The sequence below is a fragment of the Rana temporaria genome, chromosome 1 (assembly GCF_905171775.1).
Source record: "Rana temporaria chromosome 1, aRanTem1.1, whole genome shotgun sequence".
NCBI classification, from domain to species: Eukaryota; Metazoa; Chordata; class Amphibia; order Anura; family Ranidae; genus Rana; species Rana temporaria.
Genome location: NC_053489.1, coordinates 108,784,352 through 108,800,287, shown reverse-complemented (window position 1 = coordinate 108,800,287; position 15,936 = coordinate 108,784,352). Strand labels below are relative to the sequence as shown.

Sequence of the window (15,936 nt, the reverse complement as noted above, 5' to 3'; positions counted from 1 at the left end):
ACCAATCTAGCAAACATGGCACTCCATACATCCTCCCAATCATCGTCCAGCTGCAGGGAAAAAAATGTATAATTTTAAGAGTGAAGGGTTGAAGCACTGAATAAAGTCTGATTCCTAGGGGGCCTTTTACACCAGAAACTGCACATAACTATACATTTTTGACTGTATGTTTACATGCTTTTTTCTTTCTTTTTTTTTTTTTTTTTTCTTTTTTTTCTTTTTTTTTTTTTTTTTTTTTTCCGCCTCAGAGAACTATCAGGATATTCAATCAATTTGCGTTCAATTCGCAGTCTCCTTAGTTCGCATCATGGTTGGAAAATTTATTTATCTATCCATTTCATTTTCTTCCCTTTTTTTTTATTCCCCTTTTTTTTTTTTTTTTTTCTTAAATATATGTCAGTAAATATACAAAAGAAGAGAAAGGAAAAAATACTTAAATACATAAATAGATACATTAGTTTCCCCTAGCCGAACAAACCCTCGTCCCACCCTCAAGCCGCCCCCAACCCTTATCCCCTCCTTCCCACCCTCCCCTATCTCCGGAAATCTGTCTCCTATTGAATCACTCTTTGCCCATTAACCTTCCTACACTATATCATATCATCATATCATCATATCATCCTATCAATATACCTTGGTGCAAGTTTAAAATTAGCCCAGTCCTGCCATTTTCGTTTAAATCCGCCTTCTCCTTCCTCTCCCATATACCTGAGCTGTTCAGCATAATATATATCATTGATTCTGCAAAACCAGCTCTTCTCTGTCGGGCTCATAGGGTCCTTCCATTGTTTGGGAATCAGACTCTTTGCTGCATCTAATACGTGAGGAAGTAAAGTTCTCATGTACTGTTTAGTTGACATTTCTGTCCCATGGAACAAGCAGACCCATGGATCAGGAAGTATTTTAATTCCGGTTATCTCCTCAATTACCAATAATACATTATTCCAGTATGTTTTAATTTTTGGGCAGGTCCACCATATATGTGACATAGTTCCCTCTTCAAGACAGCCCCTCCAGCAATATTTGGAGGTGTCGTCTTGATAACGGTGTGCTATGGCCGGGGTTATATACCATCGTGCTAAACACTTAAAATTCATTTCGATCAATGCACAATTAAATGAAGTCGTATGCGTCCTTTCTAATATTTTCCTGACCTCTGTCTCGGTTTTACCCGTTCCCAGTTCCTCTTCCCATTTATTAATATAAGGAGGGAGACCGGGGTCTTTCAATCCCATCAATATTTTATAAATTGCGGAAATCGCGCCCCTTCCCCTTGGAGCCAAGCACAGACGCTCCAAAGGAAGCAAGTGTCTATCTGACCTCAAGGGGGAGGGGAAGGAATCCACAAAATGCGTCAACTGCAAGTATCGCCACCTGTTCAACTCAAACAATTCTTTTTTTTTACTTAGTTCCTGGTAGGTAAGAATTTTACCATCTTTTAATATGTCTTTTAATTGTGCATCTGGTTTTTTAATCCAGTTACCAAACAGGTCCATTTTCCCTGGTACAAAAAAATGTGTGTCAAATAAAGGGATTAGTGGGGAGTTATAGCCCCATCTATGTTTTTTATGTGCCCTATCCCATATAGACGTGGATGCCAATGTGATTTTGTGCATGTGCAAATTTATTTGTCTAAAATGTGGCGGTATCCAAATCTCTTTTCCTAACCGTGACATATTTGAGCAACTTTCTATTCTCACCCACCTTTTCTCTTTGTTATCTCTGACCCAATCAATCACCCGTGCCATGTGAATAGCCCTATAATATGTGTAAATATCCGGTACCCCCAAACCACCATGTTCCTTATCTCTAATTAACACCTCCATACTTATGCGCACTTTTTTGTTCCGCCATATAAACCTATTTAGTAACTGTTTTAGTATTTTAAAATAAACACCCGGTAATGCGATTGGTAACATTTGCATTATATATAATATCTTAGGGAGAGTAAACATTTTAAAACAATTTATTCTCCCTAGTAGGGATCTTTGTCTCAATGCAATTCTCTTTAAATCTTTTTTAATATCATTTAATAATGGTATATAATTCTGCAGGTAAATTAGGTCAGGGGATGCTGTAATATTGACTCCCAAATATTTTATCTCGGTATCTTTCCAAATAAATGGGAACTCTTGCTTATATCTCCGTACGTCCTGTGCGCTCACGCTAATATTGAGGATTTCTGATTTTAGAGGATTGATTTTAAAATTAGATACGTCTCCATACAATTTGAGGGTTTTTAATAGATTCGGGAGTGTTATAGTTGGGTTCGTTATAAATAATAAGATATCGTCGGCGAACGCTGCAAGTTTATGTTCCCCATCATTTGTTTGAATCCCCCTGATGTCGGGGTTATTTCTAATCCCGGCCAGCAATGGTTCCAAAGATAAAATAAATAAAAGAGGGGACAGGGGGCACCCCTGTCTAGTCCCATTGAACATTTCGAATGTCCCTGACAATGTCCCGTTCACCTTAACTCTTGCCGTTGGGTGTTTATACAGAGCGCTTATCCACCCCATCATTTTTGGACCGATCCCGATAAACTCCAATGTGTTCAATAGAAATCCCCAGTCTACCCTGTCGAAAGCCTTTTCGGCGTCTATAGACAGGAGTAGACCTGGGGATTTACTATCTTTTATTATCTGTGTCAACAGAAGTGTTCTGATGCTATTGTCCCTACCTTCCCTCCCGGGGACAAAACCTACTTGATCAGTATGTACTAAATCTTTCATGATTGTTTTCATTCTCCCTGCTAAGATTTTGGCGAACAATTTTACGTCTGCATTTAATAGCGAAATAGGTCTAAAACTAGAACATAAGGAGGGATCTTTACCTATCTTAGGGATTACTGTAATTGCAGCCTCCAAAGCCTCTTGACGAATATCCCAGTTTAAACCGATACCGTTTATATAGGAGCACATCCTGGGGATCAGAATGTCACTGAACTTTTGATAGTATGCAATTGTTAGCCCATCGGGGCCTGGGCTTTTCCCCTTTGGTAACTCCTTTAAATTATTACGGATTTCCATTTCCGTTATAGGTTCTTCTAAAAAACTAATTTTGTCCTCTGGTATTTTATTTAAACATGTGTTACTTAAAAATTTTTTTGTATTAACACTTCTCCTTTTTGTTTTTTCTGAGGTGTCCCCTTGCGATATCGAATACAACTTCCCATAGTATTCTTGAAATACTCTTGCAATTTCTGATGTTGTATGTACCTTACTCCCTTTGCCTGTTTGAATACTTTCTATAAAATTGCCCTTAAATTTGTTTTGAAACCCTTTTGCTAGGTATTTACCCGACATGTCGCCCCATTGATAGTTCTCTTTCTTACGTCTGTAGGATGCCGCTCTATTATCATATTCAATGAGATCTCTTAATTCCTCTCTTTTTAAGATAACGGTACGCTCCGCTTCCTGCTCTCCTGTTAGTTTATGGGTCTGTTCAAGATCCAAGATAGTTTTATATAACTCATCATATTTTTTCTTAGTTTCTTTTTTTTTCGCTGATCCTATTGCGATCAGTATGCCCCTGATATAGGCCTTGTGAGCCTCCCAAACTAATGATTCCGACATGTGTTCGGAACAGTTTGTCTTGAAATACCATTCCAATTCCTGTTTTATCCTTACTACAACCTCTTCGTCCTGTATTAAATCCTCGTTAAGTCTCCATTTGGTGTTGCTTTTGGGAGCTCCCTCGTTTTTTATGTTGATTGAAACTGGCGCATGATCCGACAGGGTAGTTATCCCAATTCCCGAACTTGTCACTACATCCAGTGAGCTATGATCCACTAGCGGAGTAGAATGAGTAATCTCGTGTTTTCGGATGCTGAATTCTCCAAACGTCCATCAATTGGAGTTGGTGTAATTTTTTTTTAAGTAATTTTCTTTGTGCATCTCCAGTCCGCTGTGCACGGGACGTAGAATCGAGGTCCAGATCCAGGCAGAGATTCATATCACCCGCCACAACTGCCCTGCCTATCCTGAAATCCATAAACATCTCAATGACCCCCTTAAGAAATCTCATGGAGTTCTTATTTGGACAGTAGATGTTTGCAATAGAATAGTCAACTTCGTTTATTTTTCCTCTAAGTAGGAGATACCGCCCCTCGGGATCTACTTTTCTCTCTGCCAGGACGAATCTAACTTCCTTGGCAAACCCAATGGCAACCCCCTTTGCCAGTTTAGTCGGTGAGTCTCCATAGTACCATAGTGGGTATTCCGGTGAACTTATTTTAAGATTTGACTCCTGCGAGATATGTGTCTCTTGTATGAGTACTATATCTGCTTTAAGATGTTTAATTTCTCTTAAAATATTACCCCTTTTTAACGGGGAGTTTAATCCCCTTACATTATATGAGAGTATTTTTAAGGTTCCCATAGTTCTACCAGATAATCCCTCGCCCCCGGACCACTCCCGTTACATTGTTATTATTATATTCAGTTGTTATGAATTGAGTCATGTCACTCGTCATCTTACATAGATAGGATTTCCAAAAAGCATCAGGGCAAAGCCACAATAGGCAGCTTATTTCTGATACTGATAACCGGAGATACTCCCCCCCCGAACCCTCTCCCACACCCCCCCACCTCCCCCCATTTACTCTGTACTATGACCCCTATATTCACCCTAACCCTCCCCCCCTCCCTCTCTTCCCCCACCAATAGGGGCATTACGGCCTAAAATAGGCACCTGGATCCGTGGCCAACCTACTCCACCCGGCCCACGGTTCTCGCCCCAGAGGTTGAGCTCTGCAAGTGTGACTACATCCCGAACTGCCCCCGCCCCCCCCCCCAACCGGAGGCTGGGGGTGGGTGAGAAGCCCCAGGACCCCAGAACTCCCCGGGCTCACACCAGCCGGTCCCCCCCCCTCCCCCCCTAACCCCCCCCCCACCCCTGGCCCCCCTCATCATCTCCCCTTTTTATTCATCTTATGTGGATTTTTTCTTAATTATTTTCCTCTTTTATTTCCTGGGATGAGGTTCCATGTATGTTTACATGCTTGATGAACCCTTGAGTGAGTTTTGCGCTGTTTGCCGTGCATTTTTCCATGTTTTTTTGGGCTTGGCTTTCTTGGCTTAATGGAACACAGTGCAGTGCTTTTGTAGCGTGTTCCCTGCATTGACTGTGGGGGGGAAATGCAGCATGCCCTACTTCACATAAAAAAAAAAAAAAAAGGAACTATGCCCATAGGATTACCTTGATTTCGGGCTGTCTGTGCAGTTCAAAATGCATCCAACTGCGTTCTGTGTGAAAGGGCCCTATAGGTTACGAAATGCAGGTGGTGGTGTTTTTAACCACCGTATTTATCGGTCTATAACACTCACTTTTTTCCCCCTTTAAAATCAGGGGAAAATCGTGGGGGCGTGTTATACGCCTAACGGCCGCCTCGGGGGGGGGGGGGGGAAGGGGAACGAGTGCTGCCGAGATAGACACAGAGCTGGATATCATGTGTACTCTACTCCTCTCGGCTCATCTTGCAGTCACGCCCAGTCCCACCTCCTGCTATTGGACCGTTATGTCCATCATAGGAGCCAGGCCAAGGGGAGGGACTGGGCGGGACTGCGAGACGAGCCGAGTACACAGGACATTCGGCTCTGTCTATCTCGGCGGCGCTCGTTCCCTCCTCGGCAGGCAGATGTGTGGGCAAGGCTGCAGATGGGCACTAATAATTTTGCAATGATGGGCATTTAAAATGTATAAAAAAAAAAATCCCCTTTAATCTTCCCTCCTAAACTTGGGGTGTGTGTTATACGCCGATACAGAAGGGACCAGGAACAAGACCCTGTCTGATTTTTAGAGCTGCCATGATTTTTTGTATTTTATGCAAATATTTCCTTCCAGTGCTTTTATATATTTTATTGAAATAAGAAAATACACTCACTGTCAGTTGGGTGCATTTATATGCTGTTTATGTTATAAAATGATAAAGTAACTTTTTTTAAATGCATACAGACACCATCAAACATAACGTCTTCTCATTCTTTTTACAGCCGCCTGTGTCATACACATGCAATCCTTAAATCTGTGGACATGTTTAAATTCAGAGGACCTTCCACTGTTGGAGATCGATTGGTGTTTCGAGCAATTGTAAATAACACGTTTCAGAAAAGGTAATGCCTAAGCGCGTTCCAATATTTAATAATATCCAAATAATTTTAATACAAGTTGTGATACTATAGATTTTTTATTATTTCTTTCAACCCAACTATGTAAATAGATATAGGACCATATTCACGAAACTGTGAATCTAACATTCTCCAACCATTCACTGCAAGCGAATTGCTGGAATACAAAATACATGCACCAGAAGAATACACCTGCAATCAATGTTTGGTGAATGTCACATTTATTGCCTAATTTTATTTGCAATTTGTCCTGGTTATCATGCCACCAAATTCTGTTTCTGGTGCAACCTAGTTTGTTAACCACTTCCCGCCCGGCCTATAGCCGATTTACGTCCGGGAAGTGGTTTTGAAATCCTGACTGGATGTCCATCGGTGATGCGGGGTGTCAGTCTGACACCCTGCATCTCCGGTGGAGGCTCTTTACCACGTGATCAGCCGTGTCCAACCACGGCTGATCACGATGTAAACAGGAAGAGCCGTTGATGGCTCTTCCTCACTCGCGTCTGAAAGCGCGAGTAAAGGAGAGCTGATCGGCGGCAGATTGTTTATCAGCGCAGCCCCCCCTCGGATCGCCACACTGGACCACCAGGGAAGCCCACCCTGGACTACCAGGGAAGGGCAAACAAAAAAAAAAGTCTTGGAAAAAAAAAAAAGCTTTAAAAAATGAAAAAGATGACAATCAGTGCCCACAAATGGGCACTGACTGGCAACATGGGTAAATCAGTGCTGCCCCACAGTGTCCATCAGTGCCACCCCAGTGCCCATCCATGCCCAGTGCCCATCTGTGCCACCCATAAGTATCCATCAGTGCCACCCATCTGTGCCGCCTATGTGTGCCCATCTGTGCCACCTATGTGTGCCCATCTGTGCCGCCTATGTGTGCCCATCTGTGCCGCCTATGTGTGCCCATCTGTGCCGCATACCAGCACCACCAATCAGTGCCACCTCATCTGTGCCTGTCAGTACTACCTCATCGATGTCCATCAGTGCCATCTCATCGGTGCCCATCAGTGCCCGTAATTGAAAGAGAAAACGTACTTATTTACAAAAAATTTTTTTTTTAGTTGTTGCGCAAAAAAAATCGCAGAGGTGATCAAATACCACCAAAAGAAAGCTCTATTTGTGGGGAAAAAAGGACGCCAATTGTGTTTGGGAGCCACGTCGCACGACCGCGCAATTGCCATTCAAAGTGCGACAGCGCTGAAAATTGGCTTGGGCGGGAAGGTGCGTAAGTGCCTGGTATGGAAGTGTTGTTTTTTTTTTGTTTTTTGTTTTTTTAACGATTGCAATATAAAAACATGAAATGGATAAACAGAAAACGCACAAATATATTCTACTGTCCAGGGTTGCTTTAGCAGCTGATATGTAAAAACAAAAAGCTAAAATGGGAGCTCCAGCTAACTGTAGTGTATCAATAGCTTTGTAAAATTTGTGATTTTTAGTTTCGTTCTGAAAGAGCCTACAGGAAATTAAAAGATCCTAGCAGCTACACATATGGGTAGGTCCTTAAAGCGATATTAAGCTCAAAAAAACAAAATGTCATATAATGCAGCTTCCCAATCATTAGATGTAGTGGCTGCATTTGTTTTCTCTTGTTTGGCTTTTTCCCTCTGTTTTCACCTGTTGATCTGGCCAGTAACACACTTCCTGTATTAGAGTGCCCCCCACTCTGGATGAATGAGAACAGGGGGGCAACTTTTGGACAGCAGCATTGTCTGTCTGGGGGGGGGGGGGGGGTTGAGCAAGTGTTGCATGTAATAACCAAACAAATTGATGCCAAACTTTAGCTAACACTTTGTAATCAGTGACGGCAAACCATGTGTGTGTGTGTTGTGTGTTTTTTTTTTTTGTTTTTTTTTTCAGTTTTGAGACAAAGGTTTTACATGAATAAAAGTTGATCATTGTAAGCATTCCTGCCTGAGTGGAATGGTGTCGTATCCCTGTAAACTGATACATTAAATTACCAAAAGTATTGGGATGCCTGCCTTTACACGCACGTGAACTTTAATGGCATCCCAGGCTAATGCCGCGTACACACGATCAGTCCATCCGATGAGAACGGAACGATGGACCGTTTTCATCGGTTAACCGATGAAGCTGACTGATGGTCTGTCGTGCCTACACACCATCGGTTAAAAAAACGATCGTGTCAGAACGCGGTGACGTAAAACACAACGACGTGCTGAAAAAAAACGAAGTTCAATGCTTCCAAGCATGCGTCGACTTGATTCTGAGCATGCTTGGATTTTGAACCGATGGTTGTGCCTACTAACGATCGTTTTTTTCCCATCGGTTAGGAATCCATCGGTTAAATTTAAAACAAGTTGGCTTTTTTTTTAACCAATGGTTAAATAACCGATGGCGCCCACACACGATCGGTTTTGACCGATGAAAACGGTCCATCAGACCATTCTCATCGGTTTAACCGATCGTGTGTACGCGGCATTAGTCTGTAGGGTTCAATATTGAGTTGGCCCACCCTTTGCAGCTATAACGGCTTCAACTCTTCTGGGAAGGCTGTCCACAAGGTTTAGGAGTGTCTATGGGATTGTTTGACTATTCTTCCAAAAGTGCATTTGTGAGGTAAGGCACTGATGTGGACGAGAATGCCTGGCTCACAGTCTCCACTATTCATCGCAAAGGTGTTCTATGGGGTTGAGATCAGGACTCTGTGCAAGCTAGTCAAGTTCCTCCACCCCAAACTTGCTCATCCATATCATTATGGACCTTGTTTTGTGCACTGGTCCAAATCATTTAGTGGAGGGGGGATTATGGTGTGGGGGGATTTTTCAGGGGTTGGGCTTGGCCCCTTGGTTCCAGTAAAGGGAACTCCTAAGGTGTCAGCATACCAAGACATTTTGGACAGTTTGGGGATGGCCCCTTCCCTCCTTCCGACATGACTGCACACCAGGGGCGGACTGACCATTGGGGCTCTCTGGCACTGCCCGAGGGCCCCATGCCACTAGGGGGCCCCATCAGGGTTGCCAGGCTCAATAAAACCAGGGGCAGTATGTAAAAATCTGTGTTTTTTTTTTTTTTTTTTTTTTTACATCTGTCCCTGATATGTCCGAAACCGACATGCTTTTGATGTGAAAATCCAGAGATTTTAGCTGCCCCGCCTCTGCACTGCCTCCTGGCGTGGTGGCCATCTGTAAGCCCGGGGGCCCCATAATCTTCTATTGCCCGGGGGCCCCATGAGTTGTCAGTCCGCCCCTGCTGCACACCAAATAAGGTCTATAGACATGGATGAGCGAGTTTGGGGTGGAGGAACTTGACAGAATCCTGACCGCAACCAGATAACACCTTTTGGCATGAATAAAGCCTCATACACACGATCGGACTTCCATTGGACTTATCCATGGAATTTTGTCCGAAGGGCGCTGACCGCAAACTTGTTCTGCATACAAACGGCAGAACTTTTTCAGCCAACATACACAAAACTACATTGTTTTTCAGCTCTTTAGTGCCGCCCACTGGGCAACTTCTGCTAATGTTGTCTGATGGTTAGCATTGCTTCCGAGCATGCGTATTTTGTATTTTGTATTTTGTATTTTTGTCCGGATTTGTGTACACACGATTGGATGATCCGACGGAACACATTTGTTGTTGGACAATTTGAGAGCATGCACAGACAACATTTGTTGTCGTAAATTTCCAATCACAATTGTCCGATGAAGCATACAGACTGTCAGATTATCTGACAAAACGTGTCCATCGGACAATTGTCGGAATATCCGATCGTGTTTACGGGCCTTAATAGTGGAGACTGCAAGCCAGGCTTTCTTGTCCACATTAGTGCCTGACCTCAAAAATGCACTTCTGGAAGAATGGTGAAACATTCCCATAGACACACTCCTAAACCTTGTGGACAGCCTTCCCTGAAGAGGTGAAGCTGTTATAGTTGTGTAGCGCCTGGTCACTTTCCATTACCGATGCTATGTTAAATTTAGAGGGGGTCAGTTATTCAACTCTGACCATGTTGATTTGTGTAAATTTGGGTCTCTGTCTCAGCTTTGGCTGTGCTGTGGTCCATTCTGTTGTTTCTGGGGTGCAGATCTCACCCTAGGTCAGCAGGTGGCAGCAGTGGATTCAAGGATTGGGTACTCTTGCCCAGCAGCCAATCAGGAGTGTTTGGCCTTGCTGTGCATGCTGGGAGAGGCTATTTATGAGATGGACACCGTTTTCCTGGGTCTCTCCTCGTGTGGCGCCCACCTTTCACGCAGTCCTGGCAAATGGTCTTCCAGGCCGGGGTTGCGCGTGCAAAACAAGGATCCTGGCTTCGGGACCACGTTGGCCCGGAGCAATTGATCTGCTGCTTGGGGACTCGGTAATCGACTGGGTCCCACTTAAGAGGGTCCTGGGTCGTCCATCCAGTTGGAGGAGGCCGTACGGTGGAGAGTCTGCCTGAGGAGTACCAAGAGAGGCTGGTATTTCCGATAGGGGCCTGACTATTCATTGGGGACCAGGGGAACCGGACACTGAAAGGCTGGATGTTGGCCGCCTGTCAGTCGGTACCCTAATTCAAAACTGCCTGAAGGACATCCAGGTGCCAAGTCTGAGGAGGATTATCTCCGCTGTTCATTTACTAGGAGGGTCTGTGGCAGAGACTTTTTTCTAAGGTTCGAGTGACATTCTGGCTGCCAGGCCTGTGAGAGAGGCCTGTCCAGGTGCACTATACCCACTCAGGCTGGAGTGGTGAAAGGGACATTACATGAGGGAGCAGGACCGTTTCCCTATTTCTGATATCTGGATCTGCTATCTTAATTTCTTCGTCTACCTCTACTCTTCGCCAAGTTTTATTGTTTTTACCCGGCACAAAAGACACCTGTCGTGGACATTCCGTTACTACAACTTTCACCAATCACCCCTAGACACAGGGCCGCCATCAGGGGGGTACAGGCAGTACACCTGTAAGGGGTTCGGAGGTCCACAGGGGCCCGAAGACCCCCAAGGCCCCCGGATGACAACCCCCCTTTTTTTATATAAAAACTTTTTTATATATATTTTTTTATTTCTTTTATTTTTATATATTATTATTAGGGCTGCGGAAAATAACGATTAATTGTTTGATTAATCGTTAATTTCTTTGATCGACTAAAATTATTTTGATCGAGCACGATCCGTGGAGTGAGCTCCGCGGTCTCGCCCATAGGAAAGACCGCGACTTCGGCCTAGCTCCGGAGCCGCCGCCATCTTGGTCCACCCGGCGTCGGCTGACGGCATCCTCACCCGCCCGCCTGCTCGTATCATCTTCCCTTTCGCACGTGTCAGCTACTCTGGAGAGGACAACCATCCATATTAAAGCATGGGGGCAGGTGTGTCTATAAAAGCATGGGGGCAGGTGTGTCTATAAAAGCATGGGGGCAGGTGTGTCTATAAAAGCATGGGGGCAGATGCTGTAATATACAAATCTGCCCCCATGCTGTAATATACAAATCTGCCCCCATGCTGTAATATACAAATCTGCCCCCATGCTGTAATATACACATCTTCCCCCTTGCTGTAATATACACATTTGCCTTCATACTGCAAGAATATACACATCTGCCCCCATGCTGTAATATACACATCTGCCCCCATACTGCAAGAATATACACATCTGCCCCCATGCTGTAATGTACACATGGGGAAAATGTGTATATTCTTGCAGCATGGGGGCAAATGTGTATATTCTTGCAGCATGGGGGCAAATGTGTATATTCTTGCAGCATGGGGGCAAATGTGTATATTCTTGCAGCATGGGGGCAAATGTGTATATTCTTGCAGCATGGGGGCAAATGTGTATATTACAGCATGGGGGCAGATGCTGTAATATACACATCTGCCCCCATACTGAAAGAATATACACATCTGCCCCCATGCTGCCCCCACCACATTTACCACTGGCTAATGCAGAGCTACAATGCAAGGAGATCAGCTAAAAGTAGTTGTATCTGTATGTGCCTTTAATAAATCAAAATTGGTCGATTAATCGATTTAAAAAACAAAACGATTAATCGAACACAAATTTTAATTAGTCACAGCCCTAATTATTATGATTATTATTAAGGGCCCAGAGGTCCCCAGGGCCCCGGATGGCAACCTCCTGTTTTTTTATAAAAAAATGTGTGATATATATATATATATATATATATATATTTATATTTATATTTATACATTTATTTTATTTATTTATTTTATTAAAGGGCTCAGATGGCCCCATGTGGCAAACCCCCTTCTTTTTTTATTTTTATAAATGTTTATTTATATATTTTTTATGTATGTGTGTATATGTATGTATGTATATGTATGTATGTGTATATATATATATGTATGTGTGTATGTATATATACATACATATATATATATATACATACACACATACATATATACACACATACATATATACACACATACATATATACACACATACATATATACACACATACATATATACACACATACATAAAAAAAATATAAATAAACATTTATAAAAATAAAAAAAGAAGGGGGTTTGCCACATGGGGCCATCTGAGCCCTTTAATAAAAAATAAATAAAATAAATGTATAAATATATATATATATATATATATATATATATATATATATATATATATATATATATATATATATATATATATATATATATATATATATATATATATATATATTGTGTGTTTTTTTTTTTTAAAGGGTCCATAGGTCCCCAGATGGCAACCCTCCTTTTTAAAAACAAAATCTATATATATTTTTTTTCTTTTTATTAAAGGACCTAGAAGGCCCACGGATAGCTACCCCCCTTTTTTTTTATATAGATTTTTCTTTATTTCTTATTTTTTTAGTAAAGGCCCCCCCCGCTTCTCAATTTCAGGCGGCAGCAACCCCCCCCCCTGTTCTCTGCTCCAGGGGGCCCATGCCTGAAGCTGTGCAAGGGGCCCCATAATTCCTGATGGCGGCCCTGCCTAGACATCAGAGAAACACACACGAGGTAACATGCCGCCCAAAACAAACCAGCAGCTCCTTCGGGGGTAGTGCTACAGTTGCAAAGGGTGGACCAACCCTACGGACTAAGACTGGGATGTCATTAAATTTCATGGTAATTTTTTGGTAATCTAGTGTACAGCCGAAAGAAAGCTTGTTTTGAAAAACAGATTTACTGGTCAGATTGATAGGTGGAAATGGGGGGGGGGGGGGGAGCCTAAAAAACGAACAAAAACTAAATTAAAGATAAAACAGACATAAAGAATTTTATAAGTTGCAATACAATAAATGTTTTGCTTTTGGGTTTAATAGCGATTTCACTGGTTAATGATCAGAATGTGGGAAAATAAAGCAGGCCTTCACCCAAAAATCAGAGCACTGCTCATCCTTGTTCACACCCTTAAGTGACCAAATGGACCAGGATGTTACGCCCCTTCTCCCCTCCTTTTTTCTTTTTTGAACGTTTCTTGGGGAAAGTAATATTTAGTTATGTTAACTGAAGTCTGATGCATTATTGTCCACCTTTGGCAACTTCATATCAAGTCCTATAATATTACCTGGTTAATAATCCATACATGTGACCTTTGTGCTTGCAGTGTGCATTTATGTAATTTAGCTGTATTGTTCATTTTGTATTCTAAATAGCATTTTATCTACTGCTTGAAGTGATATAACTTGTTTGTGCTTGTAGAAAGCTGGGACATTTCTGATGAAATATACCTGGTTGAAAAAAAAAATTATTTGTTGGTAGCACAGTATAGCCCTCTTAGAATAGAAAGTATTTATAGGTCCATTCCATCATATATTGCAAAAATAAGAGAACTAATCCTTTATTTCAAGTCATGCATAACATTTCTTTACGCCCCAATAGTTAAATGCACATCCAGAACTGTTGATGTATAGTGCAAATATAGCTCATTATTATAAAGGCTTTTCTTTTTCGGATATGTGATACATAGACATGTGGTTTGCTTCTATTTTAAGGAAGCAATATGTATTACAGTGTAAGTACCATAATTTGACTTTATCAGCCTCTAGCAATCTCCTATACAGCAGCACCTGGACCATAGATGGTTTGAATCTCAGCCTGTACAACAGGGTCGGACGAGATTCGATCTATGTATGGGCAAGCTGATTGTACCCAAGTCAATCCATCGATTGATTTGGTTACAATCGGCACATTGGATTTCTAACATGCGATTATTGCCAGCAGTTGTAGCGACTAGCAAAAATCAGTGTCCTCCTTGCAGGAATGGTGACTCCCTGCACCCCCCTCCCCATCACATATGAGCCGAATGCGGCTCGCAGCAGGGATCTGGTGTGTCCTGGTTCACCATTTCAGGTCCGATTTCAGCCTAAATTTTGGGCTGAATTCGGACCTGAAACGGACCAAAAGACTCGGAGTGTTTTTCTGTGTAGCGCCCTGCTCCTGATGACCAGGCGCTAAATTTAGTATGTCTGCGCTGGTAATTGGCTCAGACTTTGGGACGATTAAGGCTAAATCGGCCTCTGTTCCGGCTATGGCTGTGCTTGAGGGAATTCCCATTGTTGCCTGTAGGTGGCGTTACCACCCCAGGCTAATGTTGGAATACAAGCATGCCAGAGACTATTGGGTGCTTTCCCCCGGGAACAGCTCAGTGGGAGTGGTTTCCCCGCTGGGTATGCTGGGGAATGGTACTTAAGGGGGCAGATGCCATTTTTCAGGGCTCCTTGCCTCGTGGCACTCCTGGCTTGAGGCATGTGATGATTAATTTTTAGCTGTGTGGCCATGTTGCCCAGAGGTTGCACCCCTGCCATGCAGGCCCAGTTGTACTGGCTGGGGCCTGTACTTTGGAGGTGATCCTGCGCATCCGTCCTGAGGGAGGAAGCTGCTCAATTGAGGAAACCAGGGGAGGTCCTGTCCTGGAGAGGACCAAGCAAAAGGCTGGTATCCCGGGAAAGGCCTGGTGACTTTATTGGCGGATGCACCGAAGCCTATTTTACTTTACAGTGTGCCGGGTCAGCTTAAAGGTTTGTAGCACCCCCTTACTTTTAGTAAAGGCGCTACGCTAAAGTTAGTAGGAGAATGAGAGAGATCATTTGCGCTCATTCAGAATTATGTCAAATTTGGCTGTCGCCAAATCTGGATTGTTCTGTGTGCTAGACTGTGTTCTAGGGATGAGACACCATCCCTGGGCAGCAGGTGGCGCCAGAGAGGTCCAGGCGGAGCCGATTTTCCCTAGCAGCCAATTGGAGAAGTTTTCCCTGGCGGGGCATGCTGGGGAGGAGTATTTCTGTGGCTGAAGCCATTGTTCTGGGTTCTTCGCGGGTTCCAGGTTCCGGGTGCAGCACCCACCTTTAGGGTGTGTGCACATCGCGGGCCCCACCACTATGGCCTACCTGGCCTGGGGTCGCGCGCAACGCGGAGTTCCTGACTCTGGGCCCTCGTGGCCTAGAGCAACTGATGCTACCAGGGGCCCCAGTGACTTACTGGGTTCCCAACTCTACTGAAGAGTTTCCAAGCTGTGTGCTGTGCGGTGGGGGATCGGCTCAAGGAGAACCAAGAGGCAGGTTGTCTGAGAAACTTGAATGAACCATCGGGGATCTGGGTGACCGAATACTGACAGATGACCTTAGTACTGTCAGTCGGTGACCCCGAAGCACAATTTACTGGGAGGATAAGCTCAACTATTCCGCTCATCCAAGTTCCAGGCCTGTGGCAGAGGCCCCACTAGAGCCAGGCCTGTGGCAGAGGCCTGTTCCTCCCAGCAACCTTAAAGTGACACTTCGGCTGCCAGGCTCGTGGCAGGAGTCTGTCCGGGGGCACTTCACCCACTCTGGCTAGAGTGGCGACGAACTGTATCTATTA

The 15,936-nt window shown here is 43.6% G+C and overlaps 1 protein-coding gene across 2 annotated transcripts in view; it reads left to right on the top strand.

Annotated features, from left to right (window-relative positions):
- Nucleotides 1-15,936, top strand: part of ACOT12 (acyl-CoA thioesterase 12) — a 131,049-nt gene that overhangs the window by 52,896 nt on the left and 62,217 nt on the right. For both annotated transcript variants that reach the window (XM_040341645.1, XM_040341642.1), the window contains one exon: nt 5,994-6,113. In XM_040341645.1, the coding sequence (XP_040197579.1) occupies nt 5,994-6,113 (120 nt within the window). The remainder of the gene's footprint in view (nt 1-5,993; nt 6,114-15,936) is intronic.